Source organism: Meles meles, chromosome 20 (assembly GCF_922984935.1).
Source record: "Meles meles chromosome 20, mMelMel3.1 paternal haplotype, whole genome shotgun sequence".
Taxonomy (NCBI): domain Eukaryota; kingdom Metazoa; phylum Chordata; class Mammalia; order Carnivora; family Mustelidae; genus Meles; species Meles meles.
In genome coordinates, this window is record NC_060085.1 from 21,112,328 (window position 1) to 21,138,466 (window position 26,139).

Genomic DNA, 26,139 nt, shown 5'->3' on the forward strand with positions numbered 1-26,139 from the left:
TTCTTTAGCGGCGTTTGGTAGATTATATGCCAGAATTTTAGGGAGGACTGTCTTTGAAAGTTAAATTAATGATTTTGATAATAGGTTGTATATTCACATGGTTCATTTTTCAGAAGATACAAAAGAGCATGTACTGGAAAGTCACATTTTGAATTGGGAAAGAATTAATTATAGAAATTTTGAAGTAATAGTTTAAGAATAATTTAAGATGTGGTATATATTATAACGTTATGTAAAAACCAGAAAGTTCATAATAAGCATCATGAAGCAGCAATGAAGCACTTGTAAAACATTAACTTACACGACAACAAACCTTAAATATTAGTACATCTATAAACTAAAGCCCTTTAACAAGTAAACAGTAGTTGTTGAATCCAGAAGCTGAAGATTAATTCAAAGAATACTGGTTGGTAAGGAGCTGATTTAGACCTCTAGCCTCTATGTAAAGGGGAAACCTGTGTCTGAACTAAGTGTACATGAGAACTGTATATACTATAATCATTTAAAAATTGCTACTGTACTTGGCCACATTCAACCCTGGGTCAGACAGGAATTCAAAGCTAGACCTTATAAGTTGGAATGTTTGACTGTGAATTTGTCTGTAATATTGAAAGGTTATCAGATTCTTTTCTTCCTCCTCCCAGAAACATCACACTCTGCAAGGCAGAAACCAGAAAAAGGAGGTAGAACAGTTGGCAACAAATTCCCAGTACCCAATAGATCAAATTCAGACCCCTTGTCCTGCCCTGTATACTCTGACTCTGTCCTATCTGCCTACTTTCTAACCTTGCTTCCAACTGTTCCTCCAAGTGGTTACTCAATAAATTTGCTTTTGAAATAGAAACAAAAGGCCTTAAGGCCAGGAGAACATCAAATTTCGTTATCAGAACCAGGTCAGAGGACCTAGTGAAACACCAAGCTGAGGTGTGCCAACCCAGCCTCAAGTGTAATTGTGTAGGGCAAGCTGCAGTTTTGGTGGAAGTAGCCATTTAGCAAGAGATGCCTCCTCTTAGGGACTCGGCTATCCACCCAGATCTTCCTTTGGGAGGAAGAATATGATAGCCTCCCCCTTTAAGAGGGAAGAATTGAGGACTGTGAGTTAGGAGAGAGGTGACAGTAATATTATGTGACAATGCCATGGAAGTATTAGCTGTTTGGAGGGGTGGGGGCCCTGAAGCAGTGGTAGTTCTTCTTAAGGAAAACAGAATTGCTGACCTTTCCTGTTACAGTGCTTCAGGTGGAAATAGGAGAGGACCGTTTGAGGGGAGGGTAGCCCTTTGGAGCTTCTCTTTCAGTTCTCATGTCTGGCTGGACACACAAGCAGTAGCACCTTACTTTCTCAGTGGGTAGAAGATGTCCACAAGCCAAGGCTCATGTTGCATTCCCAGTGCTTCTTGTCAGCCCGAACTCTTGGTGTCTTTGAGAGGCCTTTTGTAAAAGGCCTGCTGTGGATCCTGTGGTAACAGAGAAGGGGCTGTGATGTTTTAATATCTTGCTTCTGTTAGTGGTATTGCCTTGTCCCCTTATGAACATTTCTTTGTTTGGTGCCTCTCTTAGCCAGTTCCCCTTTGCTCTTCAAAAAGCAAGTAGATACCTAAGTTTTAGGTAGATACCTAGAAACTTCCAGTGGTCTCAGTGTGAGGGCCAAGGAAGCTACTTCCACTGCTGCTGCAGGAGAGTGAATCACCCCTGGTACTCACCTGTGAGTGTGTGTGCATTTGTGCACACATGTCCACACCCACTATCCCCCTCCAGCCCCACATTTTACATTGGCCACATTAGCTTCCTCTCCCTGCCCAAACAGTTGTCAGTAGAATGTAGAAGGCTAAGAAGAAAGGGCCTTGAAAGTAGTCCTCCCTGGGACAGGGGTTGACATCTGTGCCGGCATCTAGGAAGGATCTTGAGTCTACACCTCAGTCTGCCTTGGTTGAGGGGCTCCTGAGTAGAGACAGGGAAGTGGTTGCTGGGTCGGAAGGCCCTTCTTGCTGCTGATCTGCCTAATTAATTTTAGCCGGTATTGAACTGCATGTGTTTTCCCAACTATTCCTCCTTGTCTAAAGTATCTATTCCTTTTGCTTATGTTCCTATATATGCTCAGAATGTTCTTTCTTTCCCTTTACTAGTTGGTGCCTACTTATTATACTAGATTAAACCCAGGTTTCACCTATTGCAAGGAAGCACTCTGCCCCCCTTACCCAGCCCTAGGCAAGGCTGGATTGGGTATCCTTTCCCCAAGTGTTGTTGCTGTTAGGTGCTTACCTCACATGTTTCCCCATCTGGACCATTCCATTGTGCCTTGGTACAGGGCCTGGTAATCAAATGCTCCTATGTGTGTTAGGCTAAACTAAAAGGCAAGTGGCAGGAGAGGCAGCAGTGGCTAGTTTGTGGTAGTCTCATGTGGAGATTTAGAATGAAGATGTGGTCTACAGTCCCATGTGGCTGGTGTGTGTGTGTGTGTGTGTGTGTGTGTGTGTACATGTGTTCACACATGCAAATGTGTATTTGTAAGAAACACTCATTTTGTGAGAACGATGCAGGTTGTATCATTTCTGCATCTCCTTTTGCTTTCTTATTTCTGATCTTTTAGTAAGATATACAGTTAAGGTTTGAATTTTCCACATAAGTAAATACTGCTCCCCAGCATGGCTGACTAAGCCCTGTTGCTTTGTTTGTTCCTGGACTGTTCAGTGTGGTCAGGAGTATGAAGTTCCACAGAGTGTGGTAGGACCTGGGTTTAAAGAAGAACATTTTCCCTAAGAGAGCTTTTGACATCCCCATTTTACAGATGTGGGGGAACTATGGCTCAGAAAAGTTGAACCCGTGAACAAAGAGCTAGTAAGTAAGTGACAGAGCCAGGATTCAGCACTAGCATTGCCTGACCATGAAGCTTATTCTGTTAACTCTCTGCTTCTGTTTTCCTGCTTGTTTCCTATATAGCCACAGGCAAGCTATTTCTTTCTTTCTTTCTTCCTTTTTTTTTTTTTTTAACTTTTTAGGGTGTTGGTTTCTCAAATTTAGAATGAGGGGAGCAAAATTCACCTTGCCATTATTGTAAGAAGGGAGATAAGAAACGAAACTCATTCCTTGTAGCTAGAATGGGAGTAGTCCTAGGAAAAGCAGCAGCTGTTTTATATGGTGTTTACTATGTGCTGAACATAGTTCCAGCACGTCGTCTAGGCTCTCACATAACCATCTTCTCAACTGTCAGGCTGAGGAATAGCATGACAGTTGTTACTCCCTTTTTATAATTGAGGAGCAGATAAGAGACAGCAGGTGTTCATATCCCAGAAGTCCGGTTTCAGTTTCCATAATGAACCCCTATGCTCGGTTATCTCTCAGGAAATGTTAGTCCCCAACTCCGTGCTGTTCTAGAACCTGACATCCATGTAAAAGAGACCATAAGGAGCCCACAATGGCAATAGGGGTTATATACCAAGCCACAGAAGATAAGCAGTGATGGAGTATCTGGAACACTTGGGATTTTTGTGACTTGGCCACTGGCTGATGATATGTTATTTTTTGGTGATTAGGTGCATATGATGATGACCCATGATATGTCTGTCTTTTTGTTTGGGGACATTGGCTTACTGGTTCACTCACTGAAGTCTATGGCAACACTGTCTCCCTTTACCAAAGCCTACAGTGTTCAGTGTTTCTTACCCCATTGGCACCTGAGTCCATACTGATATAAATAAATATTTATATATTGATATAAATATTGATTTATTTATAAATAAATGTTGAATATATAAATGAGGGAGAAGGGACAGATCTTCCTTACAGAAGAATTCCAAATAATGGATGTTGACGTGAAGAGGGAAATAGAAAACCACTGTTAGAACACCACAGTAATAATTTCTCAAGGTAAGATCCACTGATGAATGTTAAAATGAGTGGGTAAATTTTAAGAAACTGGATATTTGCATTCTCAAAACCTCACAGTCCCCTACCACCCCAAATATTTGCATGTGATTTTGACATGTGTCCAGAAATTCTCTGATGCCCCCTCTCAGGAAATAGTGCTTAATTCTCTTTCCCTTGATTGTGCCTGGGCTTAGTGATTTGCTTCTAAAATACGGAAAGGGGAAAATAGTGATTTTATAGTGGAAGAATCTGGCAGACACAACTTCAAACAAGTGATTAAGGTTAATATCACCAGTAATATGATACATGATAGCATGTATCCTGATAAGATGTGATGAGTATCCTTCTCATCATACTTTACTTCTTCTTTACTTCTGCAGTATTCTTCCCCCACAAACCATAACTCCATTCTGATTATGAGAAAACATCTGATGCTCAAATTAGGGGACAGTCTGCGAAACACCTGACCAGTACTTTTCAAAAAACTGTCAAGGTCATGAAAGGAAGAGAAACTGCCACAGTTTAGAGAGACTGAGGCATGAGAGCTAGATGCAAATGATATCCTGGATGGAATCCTATAGCAGAAAAAGGACATTAGTGGAAAACTGGTGAAACCCAAATAAAGTTTCGAGTTAAGTTAACAGCATGGGGTGCCTGGGTGGTATGCTTTGTGGAGCATCCATTTCTTGACTTCAGCTCAGGTTGTGATCTTGGGTCATAGGATCAAGCCACACATCAGGCTCCGTGCTCAGAGTGGAGTCTGCTTGAGAGTCTCTCTCTGTCTCCCTCTGCCCCCCACCTCATGTTTTCTCTCTCTAAAATAAATAAGCACATCTTTAAAGTTTAGTTAAAAACAAATAAAAATTATCCCACCAAAACCCCCGACTTCCTGAGTCCTTTCTGCCTGAGATCCAAGTGGCATTGATCAGCGCATCTCAGTTACAGCATTTATGTTCTAGCTTTAAATTGCTCTTACCTTTGGGAAAGACTTTTTAGTTGCTTGCTTCTTTTATCTGGGAGGCTCTGGTGGATTTGGAGACAAGCTTATGATCTATGTGACTGTCAAAGCCCGCCCATCCCGTAAACAGAATGCTGCTCAGCAGACTGAGGAAGACGGGTATGCACATGGACTCTCCTACGCCAGCCCTAGTCCTTGTCAGTGTTTGATGCCACAAATGACATTCCTCTGCCAGAAATTTCCTCCTTTTCTCCCTTCCCTCAAGGCAGTACCTTTAGACATTCTCACCTTTCAAGGCTTCACATATTTTACTTCTCATGTAATTCCATGTGTGGTCACACCACAAAGTATTGTCTTTCATATTCCTGTGACCCTAAGGCAATTATTCTTGATTATCTTAATTATCTCTGGCTCGAGAAAGGATGTCTTATATTTTTAAGTTCTTTAGATCAGGTAACCTTCCTGTGGTGTTTAGCACACCTTGCTTATTTATGTCTAGAAAACAAACTCCTTGCAAGGAAGAAGTCATATAAACATCCTTGAAGCATCTTGGACAGTGTTTGCCATGTTGTAAGCCCTTATTGACTGGCCAGTGAATTGAAGGAGTGAATACTTAAGACATCAAAAGGAGGAATATTCCCTTTGTTGGCAGATGAGATGCAAGTGAGTGTGAGCTGTATTTGCAACTTCTTGTCCCTTTCAGAGCATTCTGAGGCCATGAAGCTTCCTCACTCTGATCAGAGTGCTAAATTTAGCAAGAGTGATGGCTATTATTCGTTGTGAGCCTGCCCTGGAGCAGGCTTGGTTCTAGACATGCACACATGCACATGCACATACATGAGGAGATGATTTAGTCTTCATAACAACTCTGAAATGTAGGCATCACTATTCTCATTTTATAGATCAGTTCACTGAGATTCAGAGAGCCGTAAGTCATTGCTTTAACTTACCAGCTAATAAGTTGTTGAATTGAGATTTGAACCCAGGTGTGCCTGCATCAAAACCCACTTTTCTCCCCATAACAGTTACTCCCTGTACCTCTGCCTCCTTGTCTTTTCAGACCCATCCCTGGAAGACATGTGTGGCACTGAATGTGCCCAGCTGGAGGAAGATGGGCAGCGGCCACCGCGGTGCACTTCAACTACCTCATCTCAGTCTGAGCCTTCAGAGCAGCTTAGGCGCCCCCAAGGCAAGAGCCTAGCCTCCGAGGACCCCAAAAAGAAGAGAGCTCAGAAGCCCTCCCATATGAGGAGAAACATACGGTGAGTTGTGCTTAGGGTGAGAGGAGAAGGGAGAAGGGAAGGAGGAGAGGTATTACCTTCATTTGAAGGCTGTCAGTAGCAGCACTGGTTTGAGCAGGAGAGTCCCCTTTCCAAAGAAGAAAAATGTAAGCTGTGTTCCCCAGTTAATAGCTGTGACTGCCCCAGGCTGTCAGACATTGTGGGGCAAATGTGGCGGGCACTCAGGCTATGCTGGGGAGTTTCCTACTCTCTGGAGACCCTGGGGACAGTCCAAGTATGAGAGAGTGCTCTGGCTGGACTCTGTTTTTTCCTTTATTTTTCCCTTACGTTCCCTTATGTTTCTAAACAGGAGGAGATCAAAGAAGTTGAATTCTCATTTTCTTAGAACTCAGCTTCAGTTGGCTGGGAACTCTCTGGTCCAAAGCAGGGCTTTTTCCTTGAGCTAAGTGAATGGAAGATGTGAGCTTCCTTAACTGTCCAAATCCCCCACAGCCCTTCCTTCTGTTACAGCCCTTCCTTCTTTTCCCATTGAAAGGAGATCAATGAGATCTTTTTCTCCTCCTACCCTTATCTTTTTTTTTTTTTTTTTAAAGATTTTATTTATTTATTTGACAGAGAGAGAGATCACAAGTAGGCAGAGAGGCAGGCAGAGAGAGAGGAGGAAGCAGGCTCCCTGCGGAGCAGAGAGCCCGATGCGGGGCTCCATCCCAGGACCCTGAGATCATGACCTGAGCCGAAGGCAGCGGCTTAATCCACTGAGCCACCCAGGCGCCCATCTTTTTTGTTTTTGAATGTAACGATAGCTTAAAAATTTTATTCAGACTCTGGGAAATAAAGGCAGAATCATCTATAATCCTACTTTCCCACATAACAACTCTATTTTTTAATATTATTTTTCACCTTGATAAATCACAAATTACTCTGTTTTACTCTTGATCTGTTGTGTGCAAAGATGAGTTTTCAGGGACTTGTCTCAGAAAGTTAAATAATATGAAAAAATGTTAGCCCAGAATCATCTGAACCTGGAAGTCCCTCCCACTTTTTTTTTTTTTTAAACCTTGCCTTTTGCATGGATATGTGGGACTGATGGGGCTTCTCTTCCTCATGCCTCAGATCTGTGAGCTCAGCAGTGAACTCTTTAACTTGACATTACATTGCCCAAATCTCAAACCAATCCAAGTGCTCACTCTTGTAATGTTTAGAAAGCTGCTCCGAGAGGATCAGTTGGAGCCAGTTACCAAAGCAGCACAACAGGAGGAGTTGGAAAGAAGGAAACGCTTGGAGCAGCAGAGGAAGGATTACGCAGCCCCCATTCCTACAGTTCCCCTGGAGTTCCTTCCTGGTAAGCAGTGGAAGTGGCGAGAAGTGTAGGGAGAAGAGGCCTTGGGCACACACAGTGGTGAAGTGTGGATCTGAAATAAGACTGTGGTATCTCTGGAATCTTTTCAAGTCATTCAGTTTCTTAGGAGCACATGATTAGAGACATCTAAAAGTTAAGATGGGTAAAAATGTACCCCTCAGGGGTCTTGGCTGGCTTAGTGGGTAGAACATGGGACTCTTGATCTCAAGGTTGTGAGTTCAGGCCCCACTTTGAGCATAGACTGTACTTTAAAAAAAAATGTGCATGTGTGTGTTTTTAATATACTCCTCAGATTGATATTATTTAAATTTTTTCTCCCATAACTTTGAATCTTAACATGCCAAGGGATTAGGATCTTTTTTAGTGGTCAGGTGGGCGCTAGGAGATAAGAACCATTAAAGATAAGGGAAGTTCAAAAGGGGACTGAGGTATTTGAGACAACCCTCTTACTTCGCTCCTCAGGGGGTAGTTCCCTTGAGGGCAACAAAGAAAGAAGGCCTATAAGTCATTTGGAAGCTAGGTCAGCTAAGTGTGGTTTTGACATTCCCTTCCATCTTTTCTTCCCCAGAGGAAATTGTCTTAAGAGCAAGCGATGGTCCCCAACTGCCTCCTCGGGTCCTTGCCCAGGAAGTCATTTGTTTGGACAGCAGCAGTGGCAGTGAGGATGAAAAAAGCAGTCGAGATGGTAAGGTTGAGCCAGAGGTGCCTCCACTTCCTCCTGACTCAGTGCCCACCCTAAGTAATTGGCTGTACCTCTAAATAGAAATCAGCCCTTACCCATTGGGTTTGGGGTCTGACTGTGACAAATGTCCCTGAGTCTCCTTGTAAATGCAGGGTTTTCCCTTGTCTTAACTTGAAGCTGGAAGAGGGAAATAATAAAACTCAAAACTTTACAAGTGATGACAAGTTGTAACTTTTTTGCCGTGCTGTAATGCTTTAGTGATGAGCAGTAAATTTTCTCCACTCCCTGGGTTTTTGTTCTGTTTTGTTGGCTGTCTCAGAAGTTATTGAACTGAGCTCTGGAGAAGAGGACACTCTGCACATTGTGGACAGCAGTGAGTCTGTCAGTGAGGAGGATGAGGAGGAGGAGAAGGGTGGCACCCATGTGAATGACATCTTAAACCAGCGTGATGCTCTGGGGCGGGTCCTCGTCAACCTGAACCACCCTCCAGAGGAGGAGAATGTCTTCCTGGCCCCGCAGTTGGCACGGGCAGTGAAACCTCATCAGGTACCACAAATCTTGACTCTTGTTTTCTTTCAGCTTCCTTGCTGAGAGCATCACCTGCTGGTGGTTTTTAGTATCACAGCCTGTGAAGTACTTGTACGGTACCTAGAGCCTCGATTGGAAAGGCCTGATCCTTCCTCCTAGCATTTGATGTTTCAAGATTTCTCTTTTTCTTTTTTCTTCCTTTCTTTTTTAAAAGATTTTACTTGTTTATTTGACAGAGAGAGAGGGAACATAAGCAGGGGGAGTGGGAGAGGGAAAAGCGGGCTTCCCACTGAGCAGGGAGCCCTATGTGGGATTCAATCCCAGGACCCTGGGATCATGACCTGAGCCAAAGGCAGACACTTACAACTGAATCACCCAGGCGCCCCAGTGCTTCAGGATTTCTGATGAATGGGAAGACCAAGCCTTACATTTGCCCTGTTGTGTAGAAGGTGCTATATCTCTTGGCTTCATGATCTTGAGCTTCCTCTGTGAGCGCTGCAAGTCTGATTGAGATGCTGTCTGGAGGGCAGTGCTTTAATTAGGAATTGATTTGATTCTGGAAGTAGTTCCAGAAGAGATTTGAGAGTCGGAAGTCTGAGCAACTTTCTGATAGGAGGAAACAGAGTAGTTTGTGTTGACCCAGAGCCCTGAACCAAGACCAGTGAGTGGAAGTTCCATGAAGACAGAGGTTGACTCAACACATGAACTCTTAATAAGAACTGCTCCTCATGGAATGGGCTAGGTAAGCAACCAGGGGCTGAGTGAGAGACCCTGTCAAGAATTTGGTACTGCAGATTTTTGCCTTAGACGAGTCATTGTACAAGGTGAATGATTTTCTGTTTTCTCTAGGAGGACTGTCACCAGCCAATAGACTAGGCAGGGTACAGGGAAACTTCCATAGCCATCCACAACTGTCTGGTGTGGTGTCTGCTCATTTATTTAATTCTCACTAATTCCAGGATGAATAAAACTAAAGCCCTGGTCTTTTTTTTTTTTTTTTTTTTTTGAAGATTTTATTTGTTTATTTGAGAGAATGAAAGAGAGAGAGAGAGCATGAGAGGGGAGAGGGTCAGAGGGAGAAGCGGACTCCCTGCTGAGCAGGGAGCCGGATGTGGTACTCAGTCCCAGGCTCCAGGATCATGACCTGAGTCAAAGGCAGTCGCTTAACCAACTGAGCCACCGAGGCATTCATAAAGCTCTGGTCTTTGCTACCTCCTTTAACTATTGCCTGTGTTTGTCCCTTGTCAGATTGGTGGGATCCGGTTCCTGTATGATAACCTGGTTGAATCCCTGGAGAGGTTTAAGACCAGTAGTGGCTTTGGCTGTATCCTGGCCCATAGCATGGGTCTGGGGAAAACTTTGCAAGTGATATCCTTCATCGATGTCCTCTTCCGCCACACGCCAGCCAAAACTGTCCTTGCCATTGTGCCGGTAAGAGTTGGGGAAGGCATTACGTAGTCAGCCCTCTGAGGAACTCTGGGTTAATACCTTGCTGGGTACTGAAAAAGCTCAATGAGCTCAACTTTGAGCTTATTTCTTAAAACTCTCTTCCCGGACTTGGCTTTTTACCAGGTTAATACTCTTCAGAATTGGCTGGCAGAGTTCAACATGTGGCTTCCAGCTCCTGAAGCCCTTCCAGCTGACAATAAACCTGAAGAAGTCCAGCCTCGCTTCTTTAAAGTTCACATCTTGAATGATGAGCACAAGTAGGTGGCCTACCTTTTGCTCTTTGGTTTTAAATTGTGGAGGTTGTTTTTTTTTTCAATTTTTTAAAAGATTTTATGTATGTATTTGATACAGAGAGAGAGATCACAGGTAGGCAGAGAGGCAGGCAGAGAGAGAGAGAGGGGAAGCAGGTTCCCTGCTGAGGAGAGAGCCCGATGGTGGGGCTCGATCCCAGGACCCTGAGATCATGACCTGAGCCAAAGGCAGAGGCTTAACCCACCGAGCCACTTCTTTCTGGGGTCTGGATATCAATGCAGTCTATTTGCATATGAACCCTGTCTTCCCAGATTCTTTTTGGTTTCTTGATGTGCTCCTGCCCCTTGTTACTCATTTTTTCTCTACCTGGCTTTTCAGTAAAGTCAGGTAGCCTGGGAAATTCCTTATATTCTGCTTAAAGATGCCTTTATGTCCTTAAAAATGCATACATCATCCTATTTTTCCCATGTGGGCAGTAGTAAAATTCACCATGATGAAATGGAACTGTCCACCTTTTACATTTCTCTTTCTTAGAAGCCTAATCGGCAGTCTCTTTTTAGCACTGATCTACAGTTGAACTTCAATGGTACAAATTCCAAGCTTTGAAAAGTGCAAACTTTTGTTTTAGATCAAAATAAAATTATTTATCTTTTCATTTCGTAAATTCAACTTGATTTCCCAAATTCTAAAGCTATTTCTTGGTTCAAGCCAGCTATCCATATTATCTTCCCCCTGCCCCTGCTGGCATGGATAATTGAGAAGATAGACTTTGTTTTCTGCAGAGGCTGCCTTTTGTGATCTTTGGTCACACACATCTAAGTGAGGAGATTGAGTGGCCCCCTGGGTAGTTGATCACCTGCTCTTGTTTCTTGGATTTCAGGACTGTTAGTCCACATGCAGTTAATGAATTATAGCCCGGGCTCAGTTGTTTAGGAGTGGAGGGACTGTGCTGAATGTTGGCTCTGCTGCTCTTTCTCCTTTATCGCTTGTCCTTGGCTCTTTACTCACCAGGGCCCGGGCAGGTAAAATGAAGAATATTGTCTTTGCTTTTACTACCTTGTATTTATTATGGGAATAACTTGAAATTCTCTCTCAAATGTAGAATTGTAGCCATGCATGTATATCCAAGGGAGTTATCACTTTTCTTTTCTTTTCTTTTCTTTTTTTTTTTTAACAAGACCAGGAAGGGGTGGGTGGGTGTGGAGGGAGAGGGAGAGAATGAATCTTAAGCAGGCTTCATGCCCAGCATGGAGCCCAACACGGGGTTTGCTCTCACCACCCTGAAACCATGACCTGAGCCAAATTCAAGAGTCAGACGCTTAACCGACTGAGCCACCCATGCATCCCAGGAGTTGTCACCTTTGCTTGCCTTGTGCCATTGCATTTCTGTTTTTCTGCTTTTTAACTGTCATCAGTGACCCAGTCTATCCTCAGTGACGTGAGCATCTCTGGGATGCTGGGAAAGTCCTTGGGCAACTGGCTGGCCATTGTGATGCTGCCACTGCATGTACATCAACATGGCTCTGATTGTGAGCAGTTCTTCCTGGGGAACAGTGGAAGCAGTAATTTTTTTCTCTGTTCACTCTTGCAGGACAATGGCAGCTCGTGCTAAAGTGATGGCTGATTGGGTGTCAGAGGGTGGGGTGCTGCTGATGGGGTACGAAATGTACAGACTCCTCACCCTGAAGAAATCCTTTGCCACAGGTAGATCGAAGAAAACCAAGAAACGTTCTCACCCGGTCATCATTGATCTGGATGAGGAAGACCGACAGCAGGAGTTTCGGAGAGGTGGGAACCTGACCCTGGGGTGCGCTTAGTGCTTAGTAGGTAGCATTTCAGGAAGAAGAAATAGTGTTTGTAATAACACCAAGTCACATTTGAAGATTATCAATGAATTGTATTGTCATGAGCCAGAATTCCTGGTCCCTGAGATAGGTGGGATGGCCTCCACTGGCTCTCAGAAGGTGTTGCTTTCCTTGCCTGCTGTGGAATTCTGGGTGGGCCATGCACAGGCTGGCTCAGGAAGACTCTCCTGCCCATTTGGCCCTGTTTATCTCACAGAGCAGTTAGGAGAGTGCTGGTCCCCCTCGCCTCATCCTAAAGGTGTTCTGAGATAGCATTAAGAAAATATTTATACAGTATTTAAATCACTAGCATACAGAGTAGTAATAATATTATGAATTTATAAAAGAATTAATCTCCATTTTTTTAGTGAAAGCCATTCTCATAGTTGTAGTTTTGTTCTCTCTTCTAAGGGGTTTTTGCCCATTTGGGACAAAAAGGGGTTTTTTTTAGGTTCAGGAGCTGTTGCATTTTATAGGTCTCTTCATCTGTAGATTGTTTGTTCTAGGTTTCCTTCTGTGGTAGAGCTGGTATGAATTTTCCATTTAGCAGTGACTGGCAGGTAACTCCAGGAAGATTCTTTCCTTTAGCTAACTCCTCACCAGCCAGCCTGCAGATGGTTTCAAGACGCTGACAAGGGTGAGAGCCAACTGCGGTGTCTGGATGATTCCCATCAGTCTCACCTAGACCCGTTTGTAATCCTAGTCTGGTACTCTGTAAAGTCATGCTCTCTGCCACCCAGTTGGCATAAGCCCTAGGAAGGCAAGGTGTTTTACCTTTAGCCTAACGGAAAAAATAAGAAAAGGAAAGAGGGAAAAGAGGTATTTACTGCAAGAGTCATTAGTCCAGGTTAACAAGTCACACCAGATGTGCAGGAGCCTGGATGGTTGGCTCCCTTTCACTAATGGGGGCTGACTCTTGCTTTCCTGCTTCCTTCATTTCTTCTGTCTCCTCCAGGGTGCACCCTTACTTCTCATATTGTTGACTAAGAGCAGGCCCTCTCACCCTCTGACTCCGGATCCTCTTCCCTCCCTAGAGTTTGAGAAGGCCTTATGCCGCCCTGGCCCTGATGTGGTGATTTGTGACGAGGGACACCGCATCAAAAACTGCCAGGCCAGCACCTCACAGGCCCTGAAGAACATTCGCTCTCGCCGTCGGGTGGTGCTGACTGGGTACCCCCTGCAGAACAACCTCATTGAGTACTGGTGCATGGTGGACTTTGTGCGCCCAGACTTCCTCGGCACCCGGCAGGAGTTCAGCAACATGTTTGAGCGCCCCATCCTGAACGGACAGTGTATTGACAGCACGCCTCAGGATGTCCGCCTGATGCGCTACCGGAGCCATGTCTTGCACAGCCTCCTGGAGGGGTTCGTGCAGAGGTGAGCCGTCCCTAGGGCTCTGTCTTCTGAATCCTCAGAGAGACTGTGTGTAATGGGAACACAGAGCTGTCCCGAAGGGGACTATTACAGCAGGAGGGTCTCTTTCTAGTGGGTGATAGTAAAACTTTCCTTTTAGTGAATAGCTTTTTGAATAGCACACAAATGATGGATAGCTGCTGTTTCAGTCCTCTGAAAGTTTGGCCTAGAAGTGCTTCACTCAGAAGTTAATCTTTGAAGTTTCTAGAGATACTTGCCTCACTTGCTGAGAAGCAAAAGAGAGCTAGCCTTCTGCTGACTTGGCAGAAGCATAGAAGTGCTGCTTCTCAGCGGCATGGCCTCACCAGTTTCAGCATGTTGGTAGATGTAGTTAGGGTAGTCTAAAGCAGTCTCCTTGTTTTTCCTTGTTAAGATGGCATTTGTGCACAAAGCTGAGAGAAATGGCCCTGAATCTGGGTAGGAACCTGAAGTTCCCTGTCTTTGCCACCCAGTCCTCTTTGCTCTAATTCTTATCCTTAAAATGAGTTTCCTCTGATGGTCATTAAACCAATCCTCATTATCGCAAGGCTGCTGTGAATGTGGAGATCCCCAAGAGGAGGTGGGGCAGAAATGCAGAGTTCTTTTGTTTTCCTGCACTGACCCATCCTGGCCACACAGGCTTTGACAGATCTGATCCCTGCCTTTGTAGGAGAGGCCACACTGTGCTGAAGATTCATCTCCCTGCTAAGGAAGAAAATGTGATCCTAGTACGGCTCTCGAAGATCCAGAGAGATTTGTACACACAGTTCATGGACCGTTTCCGAGACTGTGGTAGCAGTGGCTGGCTGGGGCTGAACCCCCTTAAGGCTTTCTGTGTGTGCTGCAAGGTATGTTGACACCTCAGAGAATGCTGACATACAGATGAAGGATGCACATGGTCCCAAGGGAGTTATTCCTGCTGGGAGTCCTTGTTAAAGGAAGAATAAAGTGAGAGGGACCACCCTTGGTTGTCTGCATGGGAGCATGGGGGACCCCAAGGAGAGATTGGCGGTGTGTGCTGCTCAGTTCGTAGGGGGGCCACCCATAGCCTAGGATGTAAATGGTGTTCCTTGCAGTTGGGCAGTTCATTTTACAACTTATTTTACCGAATTTGAGAAATCATTTCCTTTCTCACCGACTTTTTTTCCGCTTGGGAAAAAAGGGGTAATGGAAGAACATCGTAGGGCATTTTGACTGCTTATGTAACCAAGATTCAAGACACATATAGCTTAGACAAGTTTTTGGGGTACCTTCTGTTTGATTCTGTGTTTAATGAGATTGAGATCTCTTTCATCCTAGTAATGCTTGAGGTGGTTTGGGGACAGAAGGGCCCAGGTATCTTTAGCACGAAGCTCCATGAATAGGTGGATGAACCCTGACTTGTCTTTAGTATGTGCTCCCTGTTGCCTAATGAGGGACCTGTTTCTTTGACAGCTCTCAGCCGACCTGTTGGGTATTATTCCCGATTGACCACTGCTTTAATAAGTCAGCTGAAGGTGTGTGTCAGGGGACAGATGGGATTTCAAAATGCCTTTTTTTTTTTTTTTGTAGCCACAGTCCTAGACCAGGGCCAGGAAGCTACAGCAGACATGGTCTTTGAGGATGCTACAGTGCCAACATGCCCTTCCTATTACCCCACCCCCACCCCCACCCCTCCGGCCCCCTGCACCCCAGGAATTCTCAACTCCTGCCAGGAATAGTCCCTGAAATGACTTCTGGTTGGTCATCTGTAAGTCAGATACCTTTGTCCATAGGGAGAGATTAGTCTTGTTTCATACAGTAGTTGGCTGAAGCCGTGCAAAACAGGAACATTATTATTCTTATTTTAAAAAGAAAGCAAGGCTTTTGATACAACCTTTCTGATTGTGTACCAAATATATGGGCATGTCCACTGGTAGGAACTCTTGCACTCGTGTTAAATAGCAATCATAGTGGTTAGTTAAAATGAATGTGTAGGCTCTTTGGCTTTGAGGGGGTTAGAGATACTTTGATTTTTGGTGTGACAGTGTATGCTGTGGGAGGTGTGTATTTGAGCAAGTGCGTGTTTCCAGACTCCTGGAATACTCTTAGATTGTTCTCTGCCCTGTGCCACTTCTCCTTTAACTTGAACCTCAGATCTGGAATCACCCGGATGTGCTGTATGAAGCCCTTCAGAAGGAGAGTCTGGCCAATGAGCAGGACCTAGATGTGGAAGAGCTTGGCTCAGCGGGAACTAGTGCTCGCTGCTCATCACAGGGAACAAAAGGCAAGGGGGAGGACAGCACCTTGGCCTCCTCAGGGGGAGAGGCAACGAACAGCAAGTTCTTACAGGGGGTTGGCTTCAACCCTTTCCAGGAGCGAGGCAACAACATTGTCACGTATGAATGGGTGAGTTAAGCAGATCCGTCTGCTCATAAACCACTGCTAAGAAGGGATGGTATGAATCCTCTGTGGGGAAAGGGTGGGGGTTGCTCAATGTACTATTCTGCCAGAGTCTCTGAAGGGAATTATAAAGGTTGTCCACACACTTCTGCTTTGGGAGGAATGAATTTTATTTCTAGTGTTCTGGCATGGATGTGCTCTAAGCTGCCTCATTTCTCTCTTGCAGGCCAAGGACCTTTTGACTAATTACCAGACTGGGGTCTTAGAGAACTCTCCCAAAATGGTACTGCTTTTCCACCTGATTGAGGAAAGTGTGAAGCTTGGGGACAAGATTCTTGTGTTCAGGTAGGAAGAGTTTCCTCTATGATATTGTATATCTGTAGTAGAGTGACATAGTCCCTACAGAGTGAGACCATCTGGGGTCACCGCAGCTCCCCTTCACCTTTTTTGTCTTCATGCTTCTACAGCTCAGTGCTGCTTATGAGGACCTTCTTGAATTTCATCTCTTTCTTGAAGTTTATTTTACCCAATTTGATTTCTCTGCAGAGAACAATTAAAACCCTAGGCTGACATCAGAGGTCATAGTCTAAACCTTCAAATTATGGCCCAGGTCAGATCTGGCCTGTGGCCTGCCTGAGAGCTAGTTTTTACATTTCTTTTTTTTTTTAAGATTTTATTTATTTATTTTAGATAGATAGTGTGTGTAAGCAAGCTGGGTAGGGGTGGGGGCAGCCAGAGGGGGAGGGAGAGGGACAGACAGCTTCCCCACTGAGCATGGAGCCCAATGTGGGGCTCAATCTCATGACCCTGAGATAATGACCTGAGCCAAAATCAAGAGTCAGACGTTCAACCAACTGAACACCCCTAGTTTTTACATTTATAAAGGGTTTTTAAAAAGAAGAAGAAGAATATTTGACAGATTCTATGTGGTCCGTAAAGCCTAAAAATATTTACTCTCTGGCCTTTTATAGAAAACATTGACTTCTTGTCTAATCTGCTTTGGTCTTTCCCCAGCCTTTATTTATTTTTTTTAATTAAAAAATTTTTGTGGAGGCACCTGGCTGGCTCAGTCAGTAGAGCATGTAGTTCTTACTTTCAGGGTCATGAGTTCAAGCCCCACATTTGGCATGTAGCTTACTTTAAAAAAAATAAAATAAAATATTTATTTACTTGTTTATGTATGTATATATGTATTTTTATGCTTTGTGTATAAGGTCAGGTAAGTAAAATGATCTGTTCCAGAGTCACATTCTTAGTCTGGCCAGAACTTTGATGTCCATCAAGGCATGACTCCTCAGGGAAACAGATATAAAGTTGATTGTTTGTTTTGTTGTTGTTCTGACTAGATTATACTCCGATGAGAGCTGAATGGCAGAGGCAGCCTCGCAGAGTGAGGGTTTCTATGGGTGACACACTTTGAGAGGATAGCAGTGATTCTACCTGGGGGGAGAGTCTAGTGTTCCACTGGTTTCAAGTTATCACTTCTGAGGAGACTGCCTCTATGTATAATGTGAAAGCAGCCAAGTGATTTCTTTCTCCTTAGTAAGACCCGTAATATTGATTGTGGCCTATAATTAGATCTAATGTATGTTCATGCTATGTTAGTTTTTAATGCTGATGCTATTTGTTACTATGTACTGAGGTAAACCCCAGAATTTTTCAACTGAGGAAGTAGTAGGATAGAAGATTTAGTGGGCTGGTGACAGTAAGTGTGTAGATAACTCTGCTCTCATTCTGAGATAGGGAGGATACCCTTGGTGGTTCTTTGTGGGTTGCCTCTCATGGGGTGCAGATTCTGGGAGGCCCACTGTCTGAAGGCTGCAGATGATTTTGAGCCTATTGGGGAACAAGATTCCATTGGGTCTGGGAGCCTTCTGAACCAAATGTTGTCCCTTCCAGCCAGAGCCTTTCCACCTTGGCTCTCATCGAAGAGTTCCTAGGGAAACGAGAAGTGCCCTGTCTACCTGGTGCTGATGGGCAAGGAGTACAGAAGTGGGTACGAAACGTCAGCTACTTCCGTGAGTTCATTGCTGCTTCATTGCTGGAATCTTGGCAGGGTCTTCTTAAGATTTCTCTTTAATTCTCTGCCTTTTTATCTTCTATTCAGTTCTCCATCAAATGCATAGGAGTAGCTGGAATAGCCAAGGAGCAGGGAGATATTGAGAGCAAGCTGCTGTGTGTGAGGCACTGTACTAGGGGCTGCAGAGCTTGGGGAAGATCGGGGGAGAGCTGAGAAGTAGAAGGTATAAGCCTTGTCTTCATCTGACAATTCCAGGACAAATACAAAGTAGCACTGGTCGGGAGCTAAAAGTTTCTAAGGAGAAGGGAATCATTGTGGGGAGGATGGTTGGAGAAGGCTTCCTGGAGGAGGTGGAACTTGCAGTAGACTTACAAAGATGGGGAGAATCTGAGTTAGTGTGGTCCAAAGGTCATTCTAGGAAGAAGGAGCAGAGTGAGTATAAATTAGCCCAGATCATGCATTCTCTATAGTGGAGAGGGTGTCCCTAAAGAGGTGAAAATTAGTTCTGAGGGAACAAAAATTTTTTTTTAACTTTCCAAAGTATAGAGCACAAATGGGCATGCAGTAAATATATAGAGTATATCTGTGGTATTTAAAATTTCATGAGGGACATGTTCATTGGGGAAAAAATGTATAAAAAGGCTCTTTAAGGGGGCAATAATGAAAAACAAAAGTTGAGAAATATTAACCTCAGGTACTTACTGTTCAGATATTGACATTTGGGCCAGATAATTCTTTTTTGTCAGTGGGCTGTCCTGTGCACTCACTGTAGGGTGTTCAGCAGCGTCCCTGGTCTCCACTCATTAGGTGGCAGTAGCTTCTAGTGATAACACCTAGTGATAACAACCAAAGACCTCTCCTCACCTTGCCAGATCTCCCCTGTGGGGTGGGAGAGCAAGGAAATCACCCTTGTTGGGAAGCATTGGCCTAATGGTAGTATTTAGAGAACAGAGGGGCAGGGGTTGGTAGGAAGACCCCCCCAGCACAGGGTCTAGCCCACAACCTTATGTTGACTGTAGGTTTGCACAGTGAGTTGATGCTGAGCTATGCTTGGAAATTGTGGAAACTCAGGTTGGAAAGGTAGGTTGGGTGCCAATTGAAGAGCTTAGTACCAAGCAATTAAACTAAGGCTTCCTAAACAGTAGCAGTCCAGTTCTCCATGTTCCATCTCCTTAGCTTCACCCATTTCTCTCTTTTCCCTGACAAATGTAGCCTCCTCCTCTCTTATTCATGCTGCTTCTTAACTGAAGGTTACTTTTTCTTCTTTGAGCTTCCCTCTTTTCAACTATATACCCCATCCCACCGCTCCAGATCTGTTCCTTTTAATGTGTCCTTAGAGCAAGTTCTTAATCATAGGAGCTTGTAACAATACAAATTCCTGATGGAGGGATATCATCCATATCAAAACACAACTCTTGGTCCTTCTGCACTCACCAGGATTTACAGGACAGGCAGAGAGGTCACCCTGAGCCAGTGTTTACCAAGCTTCCCTATTTAGGGTGATTCTTATGCACCCTGAAGTCTATGAACCTTGGCTTTAGAATTGACCTAAGATACTAAAGGGAACAACATAGTTTATAATCCTTGTTGCACATGGGCATATTTTTAAATTGTAAGAGTCTTGGTCTCACTGTAGACCCATAGAATGTCCGAGGGAGTGGAATCTGAGTATTGAGTCTATTTCTTTCATTTATTTTTAAAACACATTTGCCCAGTGATTTTGCTGTGTACCCCTGCCCTCATCTGTCCATTTTTTGTGGTTTTCCTTCTCCCCTAGGGCTAGATGGTAGCACCCCTGCCTTTGAGAGGGAGCGGCTCATTAATCAGTTCAATGATCCCAGCAACCTCACCACCTGGCTGTTCCTTCTGTCCACAAGGTGAGTGGATCCTAAGAGGGGAGATCAGAGGATTGCGTTCAGGGTAGTTGGCCACATAGGCAGATACCCAAAGGCTCATCCAAGTTCTGTCAGAAGAGATCTGCTCAGGTATGTGACTTGTTTTTTGAGGTCAGAGAGGAGACCCAAAAGGAAGTTGTGTTAGGAGGGTAATTATGATAGTGTCATGAAGTTCTTTAAGACCTTCACTAACAATGGGCATAATTAGCTTTTCTTTCAGGAGTGTTCTGAGTCTTGGACAACGTGATTAATGTGAAAGTGCTTTAAAAAGTGGAAAGTGTAAAAAAAAAAGGAAAAAGTGTAATGTAACTTAAAAGACTGATGGCGTTCTTTTTCTCATGCCAAGCAGCTTGAAGGTTGTGCTGTATTCTGCCATCACAATGCCCTTGCTGGGTATGAACTGTCATTTTCCAAGGCTGGTAGACTAAACATATCAGAAACATCTGCTTGCAGGCATCTCCCTTCAGGTGACATTATTCTGGAGCCAGAATGCAGAAGCCTCAACCATTACAGAGGAGTGGAGAGTGGGTTTTCTTTCTGAACTGGTAGACACTTCTTTGTTGGATTTTTCAGGGAGTGTTGTTCAGTGCTTAAAGAATGTACTGTCATCAGCAGGACAGTAGAATCCTCCAGTATGTTGTGCTTAGGACAAAGGAGATAATATTGGGGCAGGAGTCACAGAGTGAAACCAATTTAAAAAGTGTCTTTAAAACTAAAAGTTCTTAAAACAAAACAAAACTAAACTAAAAGTTCTGTGATTGTTGGCTTGTGTTTTAAAGGGCCGGGTGCTTGGGTGTGAATCTGATCGGTGCCAACCGAGTGGTGGTATTTGATGCTTCCTGGAACCCTTGCCATGACGCTCAGGCAGTATGTCGGGTATACCGTTATGGCCAGAAAAAGCCCTGTCACATTTATCGCCTTGTGGCTGATTTCACCCTTGAAAAGAAGATCTATGACCGTCAGATTTCCAAGCAGGGCATGTCAGGTGGGGCATCTTTCAGGCTCAATACTATCCTTATTTTTTCAAATTATTTTTTAAAAGATTTTATTTATTTATTTATTAATCAGAGAGGGAGAGAGCATAAGCAGGGAGAGTGGCAGGCAGAGGGAGACGCAGTCTCCCCACTGAGCAAGGAACCTAATATGGAACTTGATCCCAGGACTCTGGGATCATGACCTGAGCTGAAGACAGACACTTAACCAACTGAGCCGCTCAGGAGTTCTGATACTATCCTATTCTATCAGTGGTGGGAGGAGAGGGGCAGGTTGTGGGAACACAGGTAGTTTTTGAGTCACAGAAAGTCAGTGGTTCCTCCCATCCGATTACAATTTAAATAGCTTTAAGAGGGGACTGACTTCAACTTGTTGAGGGCAGGTGTAATGAAAAGAGCTATATGTAGGTTTCTAACTGATATTTCCATTTGACCAGGGCCTAAGACCTGGGCTTTGACTTTTCAAATATGGGATGGCCTGAGATGGTTTAGATACTAGGGATAATTATGCCAGCCACAACCTCTCTTCTCTCCCAGTATTAGCTGTGCTTTTGTGGTCTTCTCGGCCATGTAGTAACTTTCTCCATGTTTTCTCCCTTCCAGATCGAGTGGTAGATGATCTTAATCCAATGCTGAACTTTACCCGGAAGGAGGTGGAGAACCTACTGCACTTTGTTGAGAAGGAGCCAGCTCCCCAAGCATCCTTGAACATAAAGGGGATCAAGGAACCAGTACTGCAACTTGCCTGTCTGAAGTACCCTCACCTCATCACCAAGGTAAGAACCCAGAAGGAGGCTTATCTGGCAGACCTGTTTCTTTCATCTGAGGGTTTTTTTTTTCATGCAGAGGACTTGAACTCAGCTGATTCTTCTCCTTACCCCATGTAGTCCCCCAGCCACCTATTCCTACCCCAGTCTTGTCCTTGGAGTGCTTAGCTCAGCCGTGTGGAATAATTTGGCCAGTGTGAATTTTTCCTAGCAGAAAGAAGGGGTGAAATTCTAGAAATGTATTCTGTTAATTCTCCGAACTGACATCCTTTTGATATAGAAGGCAGACTTGGGTTTTGTAAAGGTGTGGCTGGGTTAGAGTTGTGAATTATACTCTTGACAAAGAGACAGTAAACCTGCCTGTGTGTCTGTGAGCAGGCTGTTGGCAAGTGCTAGAGATAGCCCTTTGTCCTTGTCAGAGGAAACTTCATTGTATATCAGTCATGTTGGCACAAAGACTGGTAATTAAATTAACATCCTCCTGTGTCCCCAGGAGCCTTTTGAGCATGAGTCATTGCTCCTTAACCGAAAGGATCACAAGCTGACCAAGGCTGAGAAAAAAGCAGCGAAGAAAAGCTATGAGGAAGACAAGCGCACATCCGTCCCCTACACCCGCCCGTCATACGCTCAGTATTACCCCGCTAGTGACCAGAGCCTGACCAGCATCCCTGCTTTCAGTCAGAGAAACTGGTGAGTCCCTGAAAGGGGAGGAAGGTCTGCTACTGGGCCAGACCCAAACCTTTTGGCTGGTTCTGTTTTTAAACAAAGGGAGAGCCTGCAACTCGCTAGTTGGCTATTGTGAACTGACAGGTTCTGCTCTTGGATGAGGTGCCAAAGCAGTTCAGCAGCCCTGTTTTAAGTAGTGGCTCTGGCTGGAAGAGTGAGCCACTGGCCTTGTGACTCAGAAGAGTCTTTCTGGACTCCTGGAGAAGGTGAAGCTTCCTACAACACAGAGGCCCAACCCTCCCACACAGCTGCCTTCATATCCATATTGCCTTGGGCGTAGATCTTGCTTTAAGCAGTGAAGTTCAAGGGTGAAGGGCAGGTCTTTTGTGAGTCTTGGATTGCGTCAAGAAATTCTCCTGCTCTTAATGGGATTTCATTTTGTGGTTGTGCCTTGATCCTGAGGAAAAAAATCTTTTTCTTGAGTACAACTTTTAGAACTGTTCAGAGTATGAACACATTGGAAGTCAGTTGCTGAGCGAAGAGAGAGGCTCTTTGTAAGAAATTACAAAACCACCATCTATGTTTAATTTTTTTTTTTTTTTTTCATTTCAAGACAAAGTACCTCGTAAGTCTTACCAGATTAGCCACTTGATTGAGTGGTTTGTTTAAAAACTTTTTTATTATCTTGAATTAAAGATGATTATTTTATTTGAGGGGAATAGATTTAAAACTGTTTTCTTTCTTTCTTTCTTTTTTTAAAGATTATTTATTAGAGAGTGAGCAGAGTATGTAAGAACACGAATGGGGGCGAGGGGCAGAGAGAGAGAAAGAATCAGGCTCCTGGCTGAGCAGGGAGCCCAATGGTGGGGCTCAATCCCAGGACCCTAGGATCATTACCTGAGCCAAAGGCAGACACTCAACAGACTGAACCACCCACGTGCCCTAAAACTTTTTTTCTTATGAAGATTCCATGTTAAAAAAAAAAAAAACTTGACAAATGAGATTCTAAAGGAACTGAAACCATGTAAATTTTATGGAAGACTAATATTTGATGAGTAAATTTGCTGCTTTTTATGTACAAGGTGCTCTCAAGAAAAACGTTACTCTCTTTGAAAACCTTCCGACTTTATTTCTGTGTCATTTTCTAGGATACTGTTGGCCTGGGAATGTTCTCCTTTCTTGTCTTCCACCCCTTTTATTCTCTTTTCTGGCCTTCCCCATGTAACAACAGGAATGGACGAAGCATGAACCCAGTGGGAGAAAAGCCATGTTGTGGGAAGATATGACAAATGTGGTCTCTTGAGGCGATGTCGGCTCCTTTTCTGGCCCAGCTCTGGCCCTGTGGGAGGCACTAGCTTCTCACAGCACTTGATGAGCCATACTATGATCCTGCTGATTCCTCATCCTATCTGGGTGTATGTGAGGAGGGTTTCCTTCCCAATTTTCCTTGCTTCAGCTCCTCCAGAGTAAGGGGCTTGGGCTAGGTTCCTGTTATCCTGACTTTTACCCTGATTTGATTTTGGATCCTGGAAAGAGTCCCACTGACATCTGACTAGAGCCCCTAGCTCCTGCAAAGCCACTCTGGGGCACACTGAGGAAATGGAACCCAGATGTGGTAAACTTGCTGTGCTGTGTGGCCTGTCTGGGAATGTGGGTGTTCAGAGAGGGGCCAGAGGGCTGCCCAGAGGTGCCTGTAGCAACTTCAGAGCAACATTCTTGAGTTAGGTAAGGAAGAATATACCAGTTCAAGGAGGTTCTCCCCCAAAACTAAAGACCAAAGGCACAAAACTTCAGAAAGCTTGTAGACAGGGTCTTAATTTCAAAAATCTTAAGTCAGGAGTAGCTTTCTCAAGGTACCAACTTCCATTTGAAAAGAAAGTGGAGAGTGAGGAGTGCATCACTGACCATGGGGTAGCATTTTGGCACACTGGCATAAGACATGTACAGCCAGTGCTCAGGCTAGCCGTGACCATGTACCATTCAGATGCCTGGATCTGTGAACAGCTTTTTGGTGGCCACTGCTTTTGTGGTAGTCATGACTTAGAGGGGCACTTTGGACACAGGCCCCAGGAGGAGCCAAATGAAAGGAGAGAGAGAGAGAGCTGTCTGCATTACTTATTGAAACTTGAGGTTCCAGAGAGTAAAGATGGTTGAAGTTGGACAGATGCTCCCTCAAGATCACCTGAATGTGTGGCATCATGTGGCCCTTGCACTTGGGAAAGTGGGAAAATTCCATCCATTTGTCTTAACTTGGCATACACTGTGCTCTGAAGAACTTTTCCTCCCTTATTGCATCTTTACCTCTTCCTAACTTCCCTCCAAGGATGAATTCCTAACGTATATTAACAGTCCAAATTCTAAAGGAGCAAATGTCACCTCACATCTCTAAAAAGGTATTATTCCACCAACATCTTTTTCTTGTTAGATTCTGAGAGGCTTTATCCCTTGCTGCCATTTGGTCTTGGTCCTGCCCCTAGTCTCCTTTTGAATTGGCCATACTCTGCAGATTCTTTGATCCTTCTCAGTAACGAGTGAGGCTACAGAATGCGGGTATCTGGAGAAGCTCTGCAGCCTTTGCAGAAAGGTAAGTAAGGGCCATTCTGCCAAATTCTCTGAGGTGTGTGTGTTCTTCTCTCACAGGCAGCCAACACTGAAGAGTGATGAGAAGCCTGTGGCCAGTGTTCGCCCTGTGCAGTCCACCCCCATCCCCATGATGCCCCGACATGTCCCACTGGGAGGCAGTGTAAGCTCTGCCTCCAGCACAAATCCAGCTATGAACTTTCCGATCAACTACCTGCAGCGTGCGGGGGTCCTTGTGCAGAAGGTGGTCACCACAACAGGTTGGGAACTCCTAGGTTCTCTTCCAGGGCTGTCCGTTCCTTTACTTTTTTCTTTCGGGAAGTGTTTATTAAACACCTTTTGTATTGTAGGCCTTACTACGTTAGCACTGTGGGTTAAAACAGAGAAGATAGTCCTTGATCTTAAGGAATTTGCATTCTAATGGAATATCGTATTATTTTTTTTAAGATTTTTTTATTTTATTTATTTGACAGATAGAGATCACATGTAGGCAGAGAGGCAGGCAGAGAGAGAGGGGGAAGCAGGCTCCTCGCTGAGCAGAGAGCCCCATGCAGGGCTCGATCCCAGGACCCTGGGATCATGACCTGAGCTGAAGGCAGAGGCTTTAACCCACTGAGCCACCCAGGCGCCCCTCTAACAGAATATCTTAAGAATTATAACACAGTACTGGGTTTTCTTAAATGTGATGTGTGGGATAGACTCTGAGCATGGCAGAGATTGTGGAAATGTCACTGGGACATAGGGTTGGTCTGAGAGAGGTTTGCGTGTGTTGAGTCCTGCCTGACTATAGGGTCAGCTGTGTATAAAGGATGACTGTCAACCTCCCTACTTAACTAGAGGACCTGAATGTCACTTGCTCTCTTGTTTGTGAGTTTGATATGGGTTGAGCATGGTGGGCCTGTGGTAGGATGCTGGCAGCCTGTCTGTCTCTGTGATTGGTTCTGTGATTCAGGGTAATTGGGAAGGAAAGCATTTCCTGGAGCTGTGTTTCATCATATTATCTAGAAATATTCATGGCACATTAATTTTAATAAAAATATCTTGTTTTTTGAATATGAAAATAATGTGTGTCCATTGTAAAATCATTGTGAAATGGGCAAAAACAAAAAGAGAGCCTCTTGAGAGCCTACTTCTCTGCTGATTCTTGAACATACTTTTTACTCTTTAGTTAGGTGTGTAGCAATGCCAGCAAGAAAGAGGATGAGGCTACTTTGGGAGCCTAAAGTGATGTGGAGCAAATGGATGCAAATACCTTAGGGAGGAGGAAAATAAACAAACATAGAAATAA

At 44.3% G+C, this 26,139-nt stretch overlaps 1 protein-coding gene across 5 annotated transcripts in view; it reads left to right on the forward strand.

Annotated features, from left to right (window-relative positions):
* The window catches only part of RAD54L2 (RAD54 like 2), a 111,382-nt gene that overhangs the window by 77,025 nt on the left and 8,218 nt on the right, over positions 1-26,139 (forward strand). For 4 of the 5 annotated variants that reach the window (XM_045990952.1, XM_045990956.1, XM_045990953.1 and 1 more), the window contains 17 exons: positions 5,883-6,084; positions 7,266-7,405; positions 7,992-8,108; positions 8,425-8,651; positions 9,882-10,064; positions 10,206-10,339; positions 11,926-12,122; positions 13,213-13,555; positions 14,241-14,418; positions 15,686-15,937; positions 16,158-16,276; positions 17,831-17,949; positions 19,729-19,828; positions 20,626-20,831; positions 21,442-21,614; positions 22,099-22,295; positions 24,912-25,111. In XM_045990952.1, the coding sequence (XP_045846908.1) occupies positions 5,883-6,084; positions 7,266-7,405; positions 7,992-8,108; positions 8,425-8,651; positions 9,882-10,064; positions 10,206-10,339; positions 11,926-12,122; positions 13,213-13,555; positions 14,241-14,418; positions 15,686-15,937; positions 16,158-16,276; positions 17,831-17,949; positions 19,729-19,828; positions 20,626-20,831; positions 21,442-21,614; positions 22,099-22,295; positions 24,912-25,111 (3,087 nt within the window). The remainder of the gene's footprint in view (positions 1-5,882; positions 6,085-7,265; positions 7,406-7,991; positions 8,109-8,424; positions 8,652-9,881; positions 10,065-10,205; positions 10,340-11,925; positions 12,123-13,212; positions 13,556-14,240; positions 14,419-15,685; positions 15,938-16,157; positions 16,277-17,830; positions 17,950-19,728; positions 19,829-20,625; positions 20,832-21,441; positions 21,615-22,098; positions 22,296-24,911; positions 25,112-26,139) is intronic. The other variant, XM_045990955.1, reaches the window with a different exon arrangement.